This window comes from Notothenia coriiceps, unplaced genomic scaffold (genome assembly GCF_000735185.1).
Source record: "Notothenia coriiceps isolate Sejong01 unplaced genomic scaffold, NC01 NC01_scaffold00013626, whole genome shotgun sequence".
NCBI lineage: Eukaryota > Metazoa > Chordata > Actinopteri > Perciformes > Nototheniidae > Notothenia > Notothenia coriiceps.
The window spans coordinates 1-12,781 of NW_011346327.1; the positions used below are offsets into that span (position 1 = coordinate 1).

Genomic DNA, 12,781 nt, shown 5'->3' on the forward strand with positions numbered 1-12,781 from the left:
TAACGTGAGATACGGCTGATACTTGCGCATTAGTTTCTGTTATGGATCAGTATCAACAGTCCTGCCAGTAACGTTACTATATTATCAATGCTACTTTAATTATAGCCTGATATATGATAGCTAACTTTACAATGTTGTGATGTGACGATAGCTAACATTCTGTAGCTAACGCCGGTCACTCACCAAGATAGCTGCCCAGTTCTCCACTGGTTCTCCTCACACCAAAGCTCAATTTCTCTCCGATGGCCGTTATTTCTTCTAATCCTTGGGTGCTCCTGGTCTCTTGGACGCCTAGCAGGCTCAAAATTATAAGGTTGTGGTCCGTCATATGCATTCGAATATTCATGTTCAACTTCTTCTGTGTCGAAACTAGCATTGGGATCCATGTTTATTAATACGTTACACCGGCCGCTCTCCCCCTTGTGTCCCCCGTGTTACGTCACACACGGGAGGTCACGTGCCGAGGCTTTTTTATGCGGAAGTGAACATTTCTTACAAAAACGACGCCAGATGTCACTGTAGTGTATATTTCTGTATATTTTTTTGAAAATCTAGTGTATTCATCATTTTCCTACACATTTATTCACAGGTGTCTTTAACCTGGAAGTTGCTCTTTAAGCTAAATAATGTAACTATTTACATTGTGATGTAAACGGTGTATCAACATTAAAACTGAAAACTTCTTCTATTGGTACTTAAAGTTTACTCTGATGATTATACTTACTTACAGTTTATGACTTAAAGGTGGGGTATGTCATTTTGGAGAAACCAGCTCGAGTGCGCTAGAATTTGAAAGCACGCAGCCGAAAAATATCTGCCACTTCCTTACAGAGCCCCTCCTCCAACACACGAACGCGCACATGACCAATGAGGGCACGAGATAAGTTTGTGCACAGATGGAAGGCTGACAGGCAGGTAGGCCATCCAGTTATTTTAGTCGGGCCGGCTAAAATGATTGGCCGTGCTTTTTACAGCGCCACGGCTTCCACAGATAACATTTTGTTGTGTATTTATTGTCAAAGCATTTAATATATTCATTGCTATCGGGATGTTAAGAGCATATAACAAAAAATGTTTCTGAAATAAATTACATACCCCACCTTTAAGTAAAATATGTAATTATTTCCTCCATCATATTATATATGATGGTTTAATATTACTGCTGCTTTAATGTGCTGCATGATACTGCATTAAGACGGCAGTAGCTACTCAGAGAAAACTTTACCCATCAGTTAATCAGCAACATTTAAATACAAATCCTTACCATGTATGGAGATGTGGGGTTTACACTGGACAGGAAAGGTATGAAGGATTGTTATCTGAAAAGTATTTAAAGCTGTCGGACTAATGAAAAGAACATGTTGTCCTCTGATACGGGGTAAAGTTGCAGAAGTGGAAATATTCAAATAAATTACAAGAACCTAAGTAAAGTATTTCAGTAAATGTACTTGTATTTCACCTAGAAGAGGCTGACATCAGTTCAGTGGAGTGTAGATCTGCATGTTTCTGCTCTGTGAACATTCTATTACATTTGACTGCTCCCTTTAACTTCAGATCATTTAACGCAATCTCTGCAGCCACTATGTCAAACCCCCCCACTCTCCTCCAGTCTCCCAGTCACTCCTGGACCTCCCTCCCCATCTGCCCCAGGACTAAGAAGTTAATTTAAAAAAAAAGTATATTTGATACTACAATATTGAGGTACTTTACCTAAGTATCTTTTAATCTTGCTTTTAAACGACAGATTTACTTACTTTGCAGATTCCGATTCAAGTTTCAAAGTTCCATTGTCATGTGCTCAGCAGCTACAGTAGCTATGGCAATGAAACACTGAAGTCACGGGCTCCTCCAACAATAATAAATAATAATAATAATAATAGATTTATTTTGTTAGCGCTTTTACAGGTGCTCAAAGACGCTTTACAGATATAGTGAAAAGAAAAGAAAGGAACAACAAATAAATATATTGTTCAAGTTAAAGTCAAATAATACAAAAACAATCACACATTAAAAGCCAGATTGAAGAGGTGCGCCAATTTAATTCAGTTAAATTCAACAATGCGCCAGTTTATACAAAATATAAATCAATAATAAATAATAAATAAACATTGACATATTTAAGGTTAAGATATCCAGCAGCAGTATATAAAGTAATTAAAATTAGCTCCACCTCTAACCGTTGTGATAAACACATTAGTGATCATAATCCAGATATTTCATGATTCTGAAATGGGCCATTATGCTAAGTACTTTTGGTACCCTATGTATAATTTACTTCTAATACGTTTGTAACATTAGCCCCNGTGTGCCTTGGCAGTCTCAGCCTCCCTGCAGCACTGTGTGCACGCTGCCTGTTAATTACAAGTGTTACTATTGTCTGTGAGAGTGGTCAGGGGAACGCCTCTATTCACAGAGCTATTTTCTGCCATGAAGCTAAAGCACTGTACAGCTCTAGCAATGGACACCTGAATAGCCCTGACTCATGCCCCCATTGTGCTGGGACCCTCTGTGTGCAGAGGCTTTGTCCCTCCCCATTACGCAAGCACCAATTATTTCTGGTTGTCTCTTTTTGCAGTCTGAAATGAGTCTTTAACGTGGTTTATTTTTGTCTGTCTTTCCTCTCTGCTATTTTTAGCCCACTCAGCAGTAAATGTAGCTCTGATGCGTAGCTGCAGGAGGTTGTACAGAAGGAGCCGTCACGATAAGTCCCATTCTCCGTATGAGCAAAAGGTCACATTTTACTGGAGTTCCCATGTAGGAGCAAAGTCCGTTTCATGTCTGTAAAGTTATTAAGTTTGCTCAAGTACCATTTTGTTTCACTTTTTGTTCATTTATACTTCTACATTTCTGAGAACAATAGTTATTTTGTTACCTCTTACATAAGTTATTTTGCAAATTTAGATCAACAATACAAATATAATCAATAAATAAAATATGATGTAATATTACAAGCGAGCTGTAACACTGAAGTGACTAACATAACACATGAAACACTGAAATGGGTCATACTGTTGAAATGTTACTTTTGTTACTTAAAGTTCAGTATATCTAAGACTAATGTACTTTAGCAACATCTTGAATGTAGTATTTACTAGCTACTAACAGAGTATGTTCCTGTACTCTGGTATTGCAACCTTTTAGTAAAAAATAAGATTGAAGTACTTCTTCCACCACTGTCTGTAGCAGATTACGAGCAGGAAAGATTACTATTTTAACTTGTTAATAAAATATTTGACAACATACAAAAATAAAAAAGTTGAGTTTCATTTTGAAGGACTATCCCAAAAAACCCAGATATTTATGTTGTTTTCACTGGTGCTGCTGCATGAAGTTGAGTTTATACTCTAACCTGTACAGTGACAAGCCGGGGCGAAATCCAAACTGTGGTGCAACATGCTGAGCTCAATGTGTTCCAGAGGCGTTCACTGCTCCTCAGGACACTGTGCAACTTCCTACAAGTACCTGGAAATCATGGAGGCAGAACCACCCTGTCAACTGTTGCTTGTTTGTTTATTTCATTCAAAGTAACAAGGCAGAATTCCATGAACAATAAATATAATTCATTAAATTAATAACACGTAAAAACATCAGTTAGTGGAAAAGTGGGAACATTGCATTGCCCTTAAAATAATAATATTAATAATAAAGTGTGAAAACTTTCCCTTTAGAGTGATCAAAGTGACACGTCTTAAATACTATTAAATAAATGTGCTGTAAAACAAATGCGTGGATTTGGTCAAATTTTCATGAGGAATTCCTGGTTCCGAGCGCTCTGACTGCTCCAGTTCTTGCAGTCTTGTCAACTGAGGCTCTGCGTCTGCCCCCCCCAGTCCTGCGTTTGTGCTCCCCACCACGTGTGCCTGTCAGCTCACACGGCTCAGCTTCCTGTAAAGGCTTCTTTCTCGGCAGAGAAAGGCGCAGTCATACGTTGGAAATCCTGGAACGCAGACTGCTGAGTCACTCCTCCTTGGCCCACGAGTTCACCATGACCCGAGAAATTAGTTGGAACGTTTGGCTGACGTGAGTTCTTTTTTTTCCTGCCCCTCCCGCCTCTCTCTGGTTCTCTTTCCAACACAGACATCAACACAGGCCCTGTGCAGTTACTTTTCCCCCAATGCACACAATACATTCATATTCCACAGCGGGTTTCATCGGTCCGGCAGGTTGATAACAGGCACCCACTGGTCCAAACAGCGGCTCTCTCTGCAGAATCTGGTCACTTTGCTCAGCGCAGGGTCCTTCCACAGGGACGACTGGGGATTCTGCAGGAGAAAGCACATTAAATGTTAAAACAGACTGCACAACTACTGCTAGAAACAGTTCCTTACAAGTGTTAGCAATGATCTTAAAACAGGCTCAGGGCAAAACAACCCTGTTTCCAGTCTGAATGGAAGTGAGCAACATGTAGTACTACAGTAAACAGATGTGAGTAATAACACTTACAGTAACTAGGACACAGTGCAGGTCCATGGGCTCCCCTCCAGGCTTCACTCCTCCCAGGATTTCTGCCAGGCGCCTCATGTTGCTCACCCGCAGGATGTTGATGTCATTCTCGCAGCAGAATGCCTGGATCAAGGTGAAGTGAATCTGGAGCGCCACATCCTCCTCGTCGTCTGTGGCCAGCAGACACAACACCACATTGTCTGGATCTCTGCACGAGACAAAGGCAAGGCAGAGTTGTCAGGAAAAGGATATACAGCTCAGGTTTAAAGAAGAAGAGTTAGCAGAGGGGAAGCTGCAGCATTCCATTTTTGTTAACTTACGCATTTAGTGACTTTGCTGCCTCATAGACTCCAGCAGTGATGCAACCCTGAGGCAATGCAGAGCTCAGGACCTCCTCTAATGCTATAGCCACCGTTTCCATCCTAAGGAAATAGACATTATGTGTACTTATTAAAAGATATCAGCCAGCAAACACATAAAACACAGTCAACGCAACATCAGGGTTTCCCTTCCATTCAAGAGAGCCTTAAGGGCACCACCACCTGTGAATGTGTGGAGCAACGCTTTTCTGCAAGCTTTTAGTAAACAGATATGTTAATAAAAGTTAGCGAAAAACATGTACAATTGCATATTTTAATTTTAAAAAATGTTCTAGGGGGAAGACCCTGGAAACCTCCACCAAATACCTGCAGCTGAGGTCTTACACATTACAAAAGAAAGGAATAATAAGACTTTAAGGTTTGTCCAAGCTATCCATGTGTACACACTGAAAGGTGTTAAGACTTTACAATGTGAACATATCTGCGTCATACAAGTTTGACTCTGAATTACTGAGCACGTAGTGTTGACGCAAGCTAAAACAACATAAGTGAACGTGCGCTAACGTTAGCATAATTACTTAGGTTAATGCCAAAGGTGCTATAGCTTAACTTAGCACGTTTAGTGACCGTTGCTCTTGTATTACCAGCAACCAATACTGAATATGAGACAACATGTGGCTAAATGTCAGCCACAACTGACTGCATGAGGGTAAACTCAGTCAGTTAAAGGTATTTGCATAGTGTTAAAAACGGAAGTTCACATCAAAGACAAGTTAGTACCAAGTCAAAAAACGAAGAGAAATGCAAAAAAGGTGCAAAGCAACACGAGCTTACCTATCTGAAGAATTATCTCCACCGGTTTCTTCAAAAGTCATATTGCACATCCGAGCGGTTTGGTGTGGTAAAATATCCAGAGCGGAGATAGAGTGCTTCTGTGAGCGGAGAGTCTCACCGTGTACATACATATGTGTGCCGGGAAGAGCGATGCTTCCAGCACTCACAGCGCTGCCCGGTGCTCATTTGCATAACACCGTCCCATCGGTCACGTGCAACTCTGATTTCATTTTCACCTCCGTGTTAGGGAATATAGCGACACCCTATGGCTGTGTTCGGAAATCACACCCAGATGTAGGAACCACGTTCCAGTTAATCACGAAATAACAGTCATTTAAATTTGTATTCTGCCTTCGCGTATGCGATAAAGGCAATATAGCAATTATAGTGCCTTCATAGGACCAACAAATACTAAGATAAGTCATCAAAAAAGGGGAAATTAGAAGTAATTTTTAACTGATTTAAAAAAAGTAGAACATATTGCAGTTTTTCAGGTAATTTGCTGACTGGCCAAACTGTTTATTAAATATAGCCTATATATTTATTTATTTTTCATAATGCATACACATGTTCTGTGTTCCTGTTTACAGGCCGTTAATACATTTGTAGTATTGTCTAACACAAATAGACTATCACTTCATTTTACATTTCATTTATGTTCATATTTTAGTCCTGTATTTGAAATCACACAAGTTTATATTTTTCTTATTTTTAATTAACTTGCATTATCTTGTTTTTAAAATGCATATAAACATTGTTGGATTGTCTTAAAAATAAGATTTTCAAAGCACTGGGAGAGGAGGAGCAAGAGGAAGAGCGCACATTTTAGTGGAGTTATATTTAAATCTGCAAAGTAATAGTAACTAAAGGTTATTGTTTTAGCTTATCCAGGTGTCGTATTTTTATTTTTGCGAATTTACATTTGATATATTACTTCACATATGAACTTTAGAATTTATCTCTTGGGACAACAACATGTTATTGCTAAAATGTATAATAGATTTATTTATCTCTGTCTGTCCTACGGTTACACTGGTCAACATACACATTATGTATGCTACGGTATGCTACAGTGAGTTTCCATCCCTCTGATGATGAGGAACAGCGCCTCTGGTGGATAAGTAGGTCACAACACTTCGACCTCCAAGTTGTCCCCGCTGACTTGGAATCAGTTCCATCTTGCTCCACTGACGAAAAAACCCCTAAAACTGACCGGAGAGCAGCTCCATCTAACACCGACTCACCGCTGCATCTTCTACCGGCAACGTGGCAGCACTCAGCTCTGCAAAGTTTCCCTTTCCCACATGACACCTAGTACCTACTATCCGAGGATCCGTTAGTCATGTGGAAATAAAGCAGAAACAAGGATGTGTTTTCTGTCTCAGTGATCCTAAACATGGACGTGATCTCCTCTCCAGCAGTCGTCAGCTGTCAGCCTGCTCAGGGCGGGATCCCGTGTTTACTGTAAGGACATGAAGCGTTCTGCACACCCTTTCTTTGAGTGCTGTGCTTGTGTTTTGAAAGGTACGTGTTTTATTCATGTGGTTGGGATACTTTATACTTTTTCGCACTGGCTCCTGTGTAGTAACAGTGTTGATGGCTCACGGCAGAGGTGACAGAAGTATTCAGATGCTTTAGTTGAGTAAAAGTTCCAATACATTATGTCAAAATATTTCATTACAAGTAGTCTTGCTTTCAAAAATATTGCTTAAAAGTACAACAGCCAGCAAAATGTACTTAAAGTATAAAACATAAAATAAATCATTGTGCAGAAAAATTGCCTTGTGTCTACATAGTGAAATTTATATATGTGAGATTTATAGATTATATTGTTGCATCAAGTAGCACTTTACTGTTGTAAACAAACAAATTTCTGATTGACTTTTTGTAAAATATTTGAATAATCTGACTCTTTTTTGACTTAAAGAGCTAGTCCACTTGTTACATTTTTAGAGATGCCTTTTGTTAAAAGTAGCTGAAGCTGTTAAATAAATGTAGTGGAGTAAAATTACATTATTTCCCTTTTAAATGTAGTGGAGTAGAAGTACTGCAAAGTAGCATAAAATGGAAGAACTCAAGTAAAGTACAAGTAGCTCAAAATTGTACTTGAGTAAATGCACTTAGTTACTTCCCACCTCTGGCTCACGGTAATGTGTGACCTTTATCCTCTTGTTATCATGCTCACATGTTATCAGCCCATATTGTGAGTTTCAGTCAAATGATGTGGCAGTAGCTTCTGTACTTTGACTGCATCTGGCATGTGTGAGCTGAAAACATAACCTTTTGTGGATTCAACTTTCAAATTCAGGATTTCCTCCACCTCCCATTATTTCCCTCATTCTTAGGCTGATCCTGTGAGGAGGGGGTCCTCATGGATCACAGAGGTCCCCCCCGGAATGACTCTGGCCGTCACTCCCAAAGATCCAAAGACAGAGAGGATTACAGGTACCCTCAGCAGGACAGGGAGCAGAGCCACACCCCAGCCCCCCTCCCCAGAGAGAGGGACCGGCACTGGGCTCAGGACCCCCGCTACAGGGCTCAGTTCAGCAGCCCTCCTGCCAGAGCGGAGCCGTATCCTCACAACAACCAGCAGTATCCTTATGGCTACACTCTTCCGGAACACCAGAGAGCCCAGTCCAGGTGAGTACAGTGACAGTGGACCTCTCTGAAACTGGGGGAAAAGTTTTGATTGATATAGACTTTCCCTTATTAAAGATTGTGCAAAAGTGACTGCTACTAGGAAGACGTTAAAGAAATAGTTTGGATTGTTGGAAGTGGGGTTGTATGAGGTTGCCTTCTTATCAATAGTCAGTTTTTTACTACAGTAGATAGCTGTTGGCATGTCCAAGGATGTATAAAGAGAACTGGATAGAGCGTTGGAGGCGTTGCCTGTTCATTCCTATGAAAGTGGCGCATTTTACAACTTTTAGGACCTACAGTAAGGATTTAAATAAGGCTTATTCAAGTGTTAGTACAGGGAAGTTAATGCAGCTACAAAAATAAATATCCACTGATTTACAGACATCTCTTTCCCAATGTAAATCCATAGTAAAAAGTATTTTTGGTCCCAATGACATCACAACCTGACACTGAAGTTGTAGTACATTGTTTTGCCATTACATACATTGGCTTAAGAGCCCAGTGCAATTCCTGGGGGCTTGTGCACACCCCCGGTTTGGAGAAACAGACAGAAGTATTTTACTGCTACTTATTTTTGACAACCTAAAAAAAATCAACATCAGTCAAAGTGTACGCTATTTGTAGAACATTGCCAGCACTCTACCAGATTGTCAGACAGCCCTTTCAGAACTGAAGCTGATTACTGGGCTTTCTTTTGGGGTTAAATGGGTTTAAGATACCGAGCTTACTTTGGATTCAACCAAGTCACACAATAAAACAAATACATTGACTGACCAACATTTGTGTTCTGGAAGGTGTTGTCAATGAAGTCTGGTATCTTTGAAGAGAGCCGCATATCAATTTCAGCTGTGTTTGTGTCTGAAGTATGTCTTTTTCTACCCCTGTCCATAGCTGTACATTGCTTAGCTTCTGTGCTGCTGTTTGTTTCTCCAAACCGACAGCGACTGTAGGCCATACACTAAATCAGAATAACTACCTCATACAACTTGAACTACCTCAGACAATCTGAACTATCCCTTTAATAATCAATTCATTGTATGCATGCATGCAATATAATACAAACACAAACTATAAGTATGAAGCATCAATTTGGGGACATAGTTCTGGTGATAAAGGCAATGGGGTTTGTGCTCAGTGCATGCTGGGATACGCCTGTCACCCCAAGAATGGTTCAATGAAGAAGGATGATGCTCTAAATATAATAATGTTTTCAGCACCAGATTCTTTACATGAAGAAAGTGAATGAGTGCACTGACTGAACTAGAGTTCATTTTATTTTCAGGCATGGGTATGACTACCCCCCCCATGGCCACTGGGACTACAGAGATCACTATGGTTACTATGAGCAGGACTACTACAGAGGACAGCAGGGACCACAAGGTACAGAAGACGACAAAACTTTGATCTGCTACACTCTGTGCCCTGGTGAAACTTAAGATGATACATGTGTCTTCTCATTTAGATGCTGGACAGTGGGGGCCCCAAGACCCCTGGAGAACGGGCCCTTCTCAAGACAGAACAAACAAGCAGGAACCCTCAGGGAGCGCCTACAGCGAGGAGCACATGTGAGTCTCAGATCTGAAGTCAACCCTTTATTGATTTATGACTGTCAGTAGAAACATGATCCATTCTCAGTTTGAAAACAGTGCAGATGTTTTGCAGCGTTTGCTGGATTGTTTTCGCACCACAAAGAAAAGTATACTCAGGTGATGCAATTTATGCATTTTGTTACTTTAATGTTTTGTATAAAAATTGCTTTGTTATTAGTATAAAAAAAAAAAAACACTGAACAAACGTTCTGTTTATACTTTAATTTTGAATACTGATGTTATTGGAATACTTAGCCCTCCTGTTGTGTTCGGGTCAAATGACCGATTCATTAATCAATCATAACTTTTTTGTTTTACATTCGATTGCATTAAGGCTTTATGATATCCTTCACAGTAGACATTTGAAAATTTGAAATCGCTGATCACCACTTTCATTGCATTTTGGATGATTTAGTCAACTTTGTAACACCCATGGTGTTCCCGGTCAAAAGTGACCACCATAAAGAAAAGGAATTAGTAACCATCCGGATCAGATAACACACACACACAAACACCCACCCACCCACACAAACACACACACACACACACACACACACACACACACACACACACACACACACACACACACACACACACACACACACACACACACACACACACACACACACACACACGCTCTTATGTGCCCATCCCCCACGTGGATCACACCTGGCACACGCAATACATGTTCAGTGTCTATTTTTTGTATTATTTACTGCAGTTTTTCATGTATACCAGTAGTCTGATACAATATGTACAGTTTGAAAGGGTTGTTAAAGGAAATTTGGATGAGTGATTAATGTTTTGTGTTGATGTAATAGCAGTTAAAACAGGACCGGTCAAATTTGACCGCGAACAACAAAGTAAGGGGGGGGAACGAAGACAATAGGAGGGTTAAAGGTAGTTTTCACCCCTAAATGATCATTTTTTTATGAATTACTCAACCCATGTTACCTCTAATTCTTGCAGAATTGTATTTCTCGCATGCCTTGAAGAGTCCAAAAACTGAAAAATATCTTAATGGATTAAAGTAAATGAAGGCTGTCTAACAATAGCAACTCATATAAAAATCTGTTAAAAAACATTATTGAATGCTCATTACACTTACCAAACCCCTGGCTTTTCACTTAAGAGTTGTGTGAGATGTGTGGTATAGTTTTACTGTTGTTAAATGTTCACTTCAATTCATCATAAATATTCCCAGTTTTGGGATTCTTTGTTGCCACCGTGGAGGCATGTTTCTTTTCTCAAAGAATTCAAGGTTATCAAAGAATCAGATATTTATACACACACATAATCATTTTGTGGGTGAAGTATTCCTGAGAGAAGAGTTAGGAATCATAACCTGCCGAGGGGTACATGCATACAAGAAGTCAACAAATCAGCAACATGTTGGAGATAGCAATAGGATTCAAATCAATGTGAACCCAACAGGGTAAGATAGCTCTAATGCGGGTATTGTGTTTTATTTTGACAGCGAGATCTGACAGATACCAGAGTTAAGGATGTTACAGTTACAGTTGCTCCTCTTAACATAAGCTTCTTTGTGAAATGTAATCTGTAATCTTAATGTATCTGTGTGCATAAGAGGTTGTATCCTGGGAAGACAGAGCTGCTTTAAAGTTTAGTAAACGCGCATACAGTATCTCATGACTTGAGGCTGAATAATGATGTGTTGTAGCATCAGTAGCAAGCTGAATATTTCTATATAAATAAAATATATTGTTGCATTCTCTCAGATATGACCACGGCAGAGAAAACCCCCAGCATCACCTCAATGACTACGAGGATAACAATCCCTCCAGAGACAACGAAGAGCTTTCCTCCTATTACCAGGGGACGTTAGAGAGCTCCAAACACTCCGGCCTATCCTCCAGCAGCTACGAGCTGAGTCAGTACATCAACGGAGCGGACCCCAGGGAGGCGGCCCCTCAGTCCCTCCTCACAGCTGGTCACTCAGGTGAGTATCAACCACAGCTGCTCCGTTACTTCACTCTGTCTGTCAGGCACAGAAGCATACTGCTGGCACAGCAAATTCAAAAAGTGAATCAATATCAAGTTAAAACATCATGAGTTTATTGTTATATAATTAAACATGTTTTGTTTTGGTGTAAGAAATAATTGCTACACACAAACATATCACATTATGACTTTCATTGATATTAAAGTATATATTTATTAAGTTTTCAAGATCAATATGGACCTTTATTGATCCCTGTAGGTCAATTCAGATGTTAAAGCAGCAACAGAGTGAGATACAGGGCAGTACAGATAGTAGTTCACATACAGAGTTGGGTGTAACGCGTTACTGTAATAATATTACTTTTGTCGATAACGGAGTAGTGTCACTATACGGCCCCTACACACTGCGGCGTGCGTTGCCGCTTCAACTCGCGGTGCTCGCTGCAAAAGTAGAGCAATGTTCTACTTTTGCCGCCTCGATGGAGGCGTCAGCCAATCAAATCCCGTTTATGCAAATCTGCCCAGTAACGAGCCGTAACTTTTATACCTAGGCCCTCTGACCCCCACCCCTTCCCTCGAGTTATTACGTCACAGCGTATAGCTACTTCAGCGGAATATCAAAACAACGGCCCGGGGTGCAAAACGCATCAACGAAAGCGACCCTCTACCACAGAAAACAACACCTGTAAATAACCGTATTTGTGTTCTTTGAAATTGAAAAGGATATTGCATTGTGTTTGTTACTTTCGTTGCAGTTATATGTCTTAAGTGTAATTTGGCATGCTTTTATTTTGAAGGGGAGTTAACGCTGTTGACAGGAATTTGTTGTTATGGAAACAAGAAAAGTTTCACAGCGGGCAGAACTTGTCATAAAGTCCGCGATAATAACACCCACCCATTTAGAGGGAAGATATGATTGGTCAATTGTACTGTCATTTGACATTACTCTCTCGTTCAGGTACTAAAGCTGGGCCCTCTGTGAATTCATAGCTG

The 12,781-nt window shown here is 40.2% G+C and overlaps 2 protein-coding genes across 2 annotated transcripts; one reads left to right on the forward strand and one right to left on the reverse strand.

Moving 5' to 3' along the window:
• Nucleotides 1-3,491: 3,491 nt before the first annotated feature.
• On the reverse strand, nt 3,492-5,807 carry LOC104948078 (growth arrest and DNA damage-inducible protein GADD45 alpha-like). The gene is made up of 4 exons (XM_010774235.1): nt 5,598-5,807; nt 4,764-4,865; nt 4,444-4,651; nt 3,492-4,262 (listed from the first exon to the last, which is right to left on the reverse strand). Exons 1-4 carry the CDS (start codon nt 5,726-5,728, stop codon nt 4,149-4,151), a joined length of 555 nt encoding a protein of 184 aa, XP_010772537.1. The 5' UTR covers nt 5,729-5,807; the 3' UTR covers nt 3,492-4,148.
• Nucleotides 5,808-6,818: 1,011 nt separating this feature from the next.
• On the forward strand, nt 6,819-11,786 carry LOC104948079 (protein transport protein Sec16B-like; the record flags this gene model as incomplete). The annotated part of the gene is made up of 5 exons (XM_010774236.1): nt 6,819-7,121; nt 7,943-8,237; nt 9,520-9,617; nt 9,700-9,802; nt 11,566-11,786. Coding segments are annotated over exons 2-5 (691 nt in total), but the record flags the coding sequence as incomplete, so codon positions are not given.
• Between the last annotated feature and the right edge of the window lie 995 nt (nt 11,787-12,781).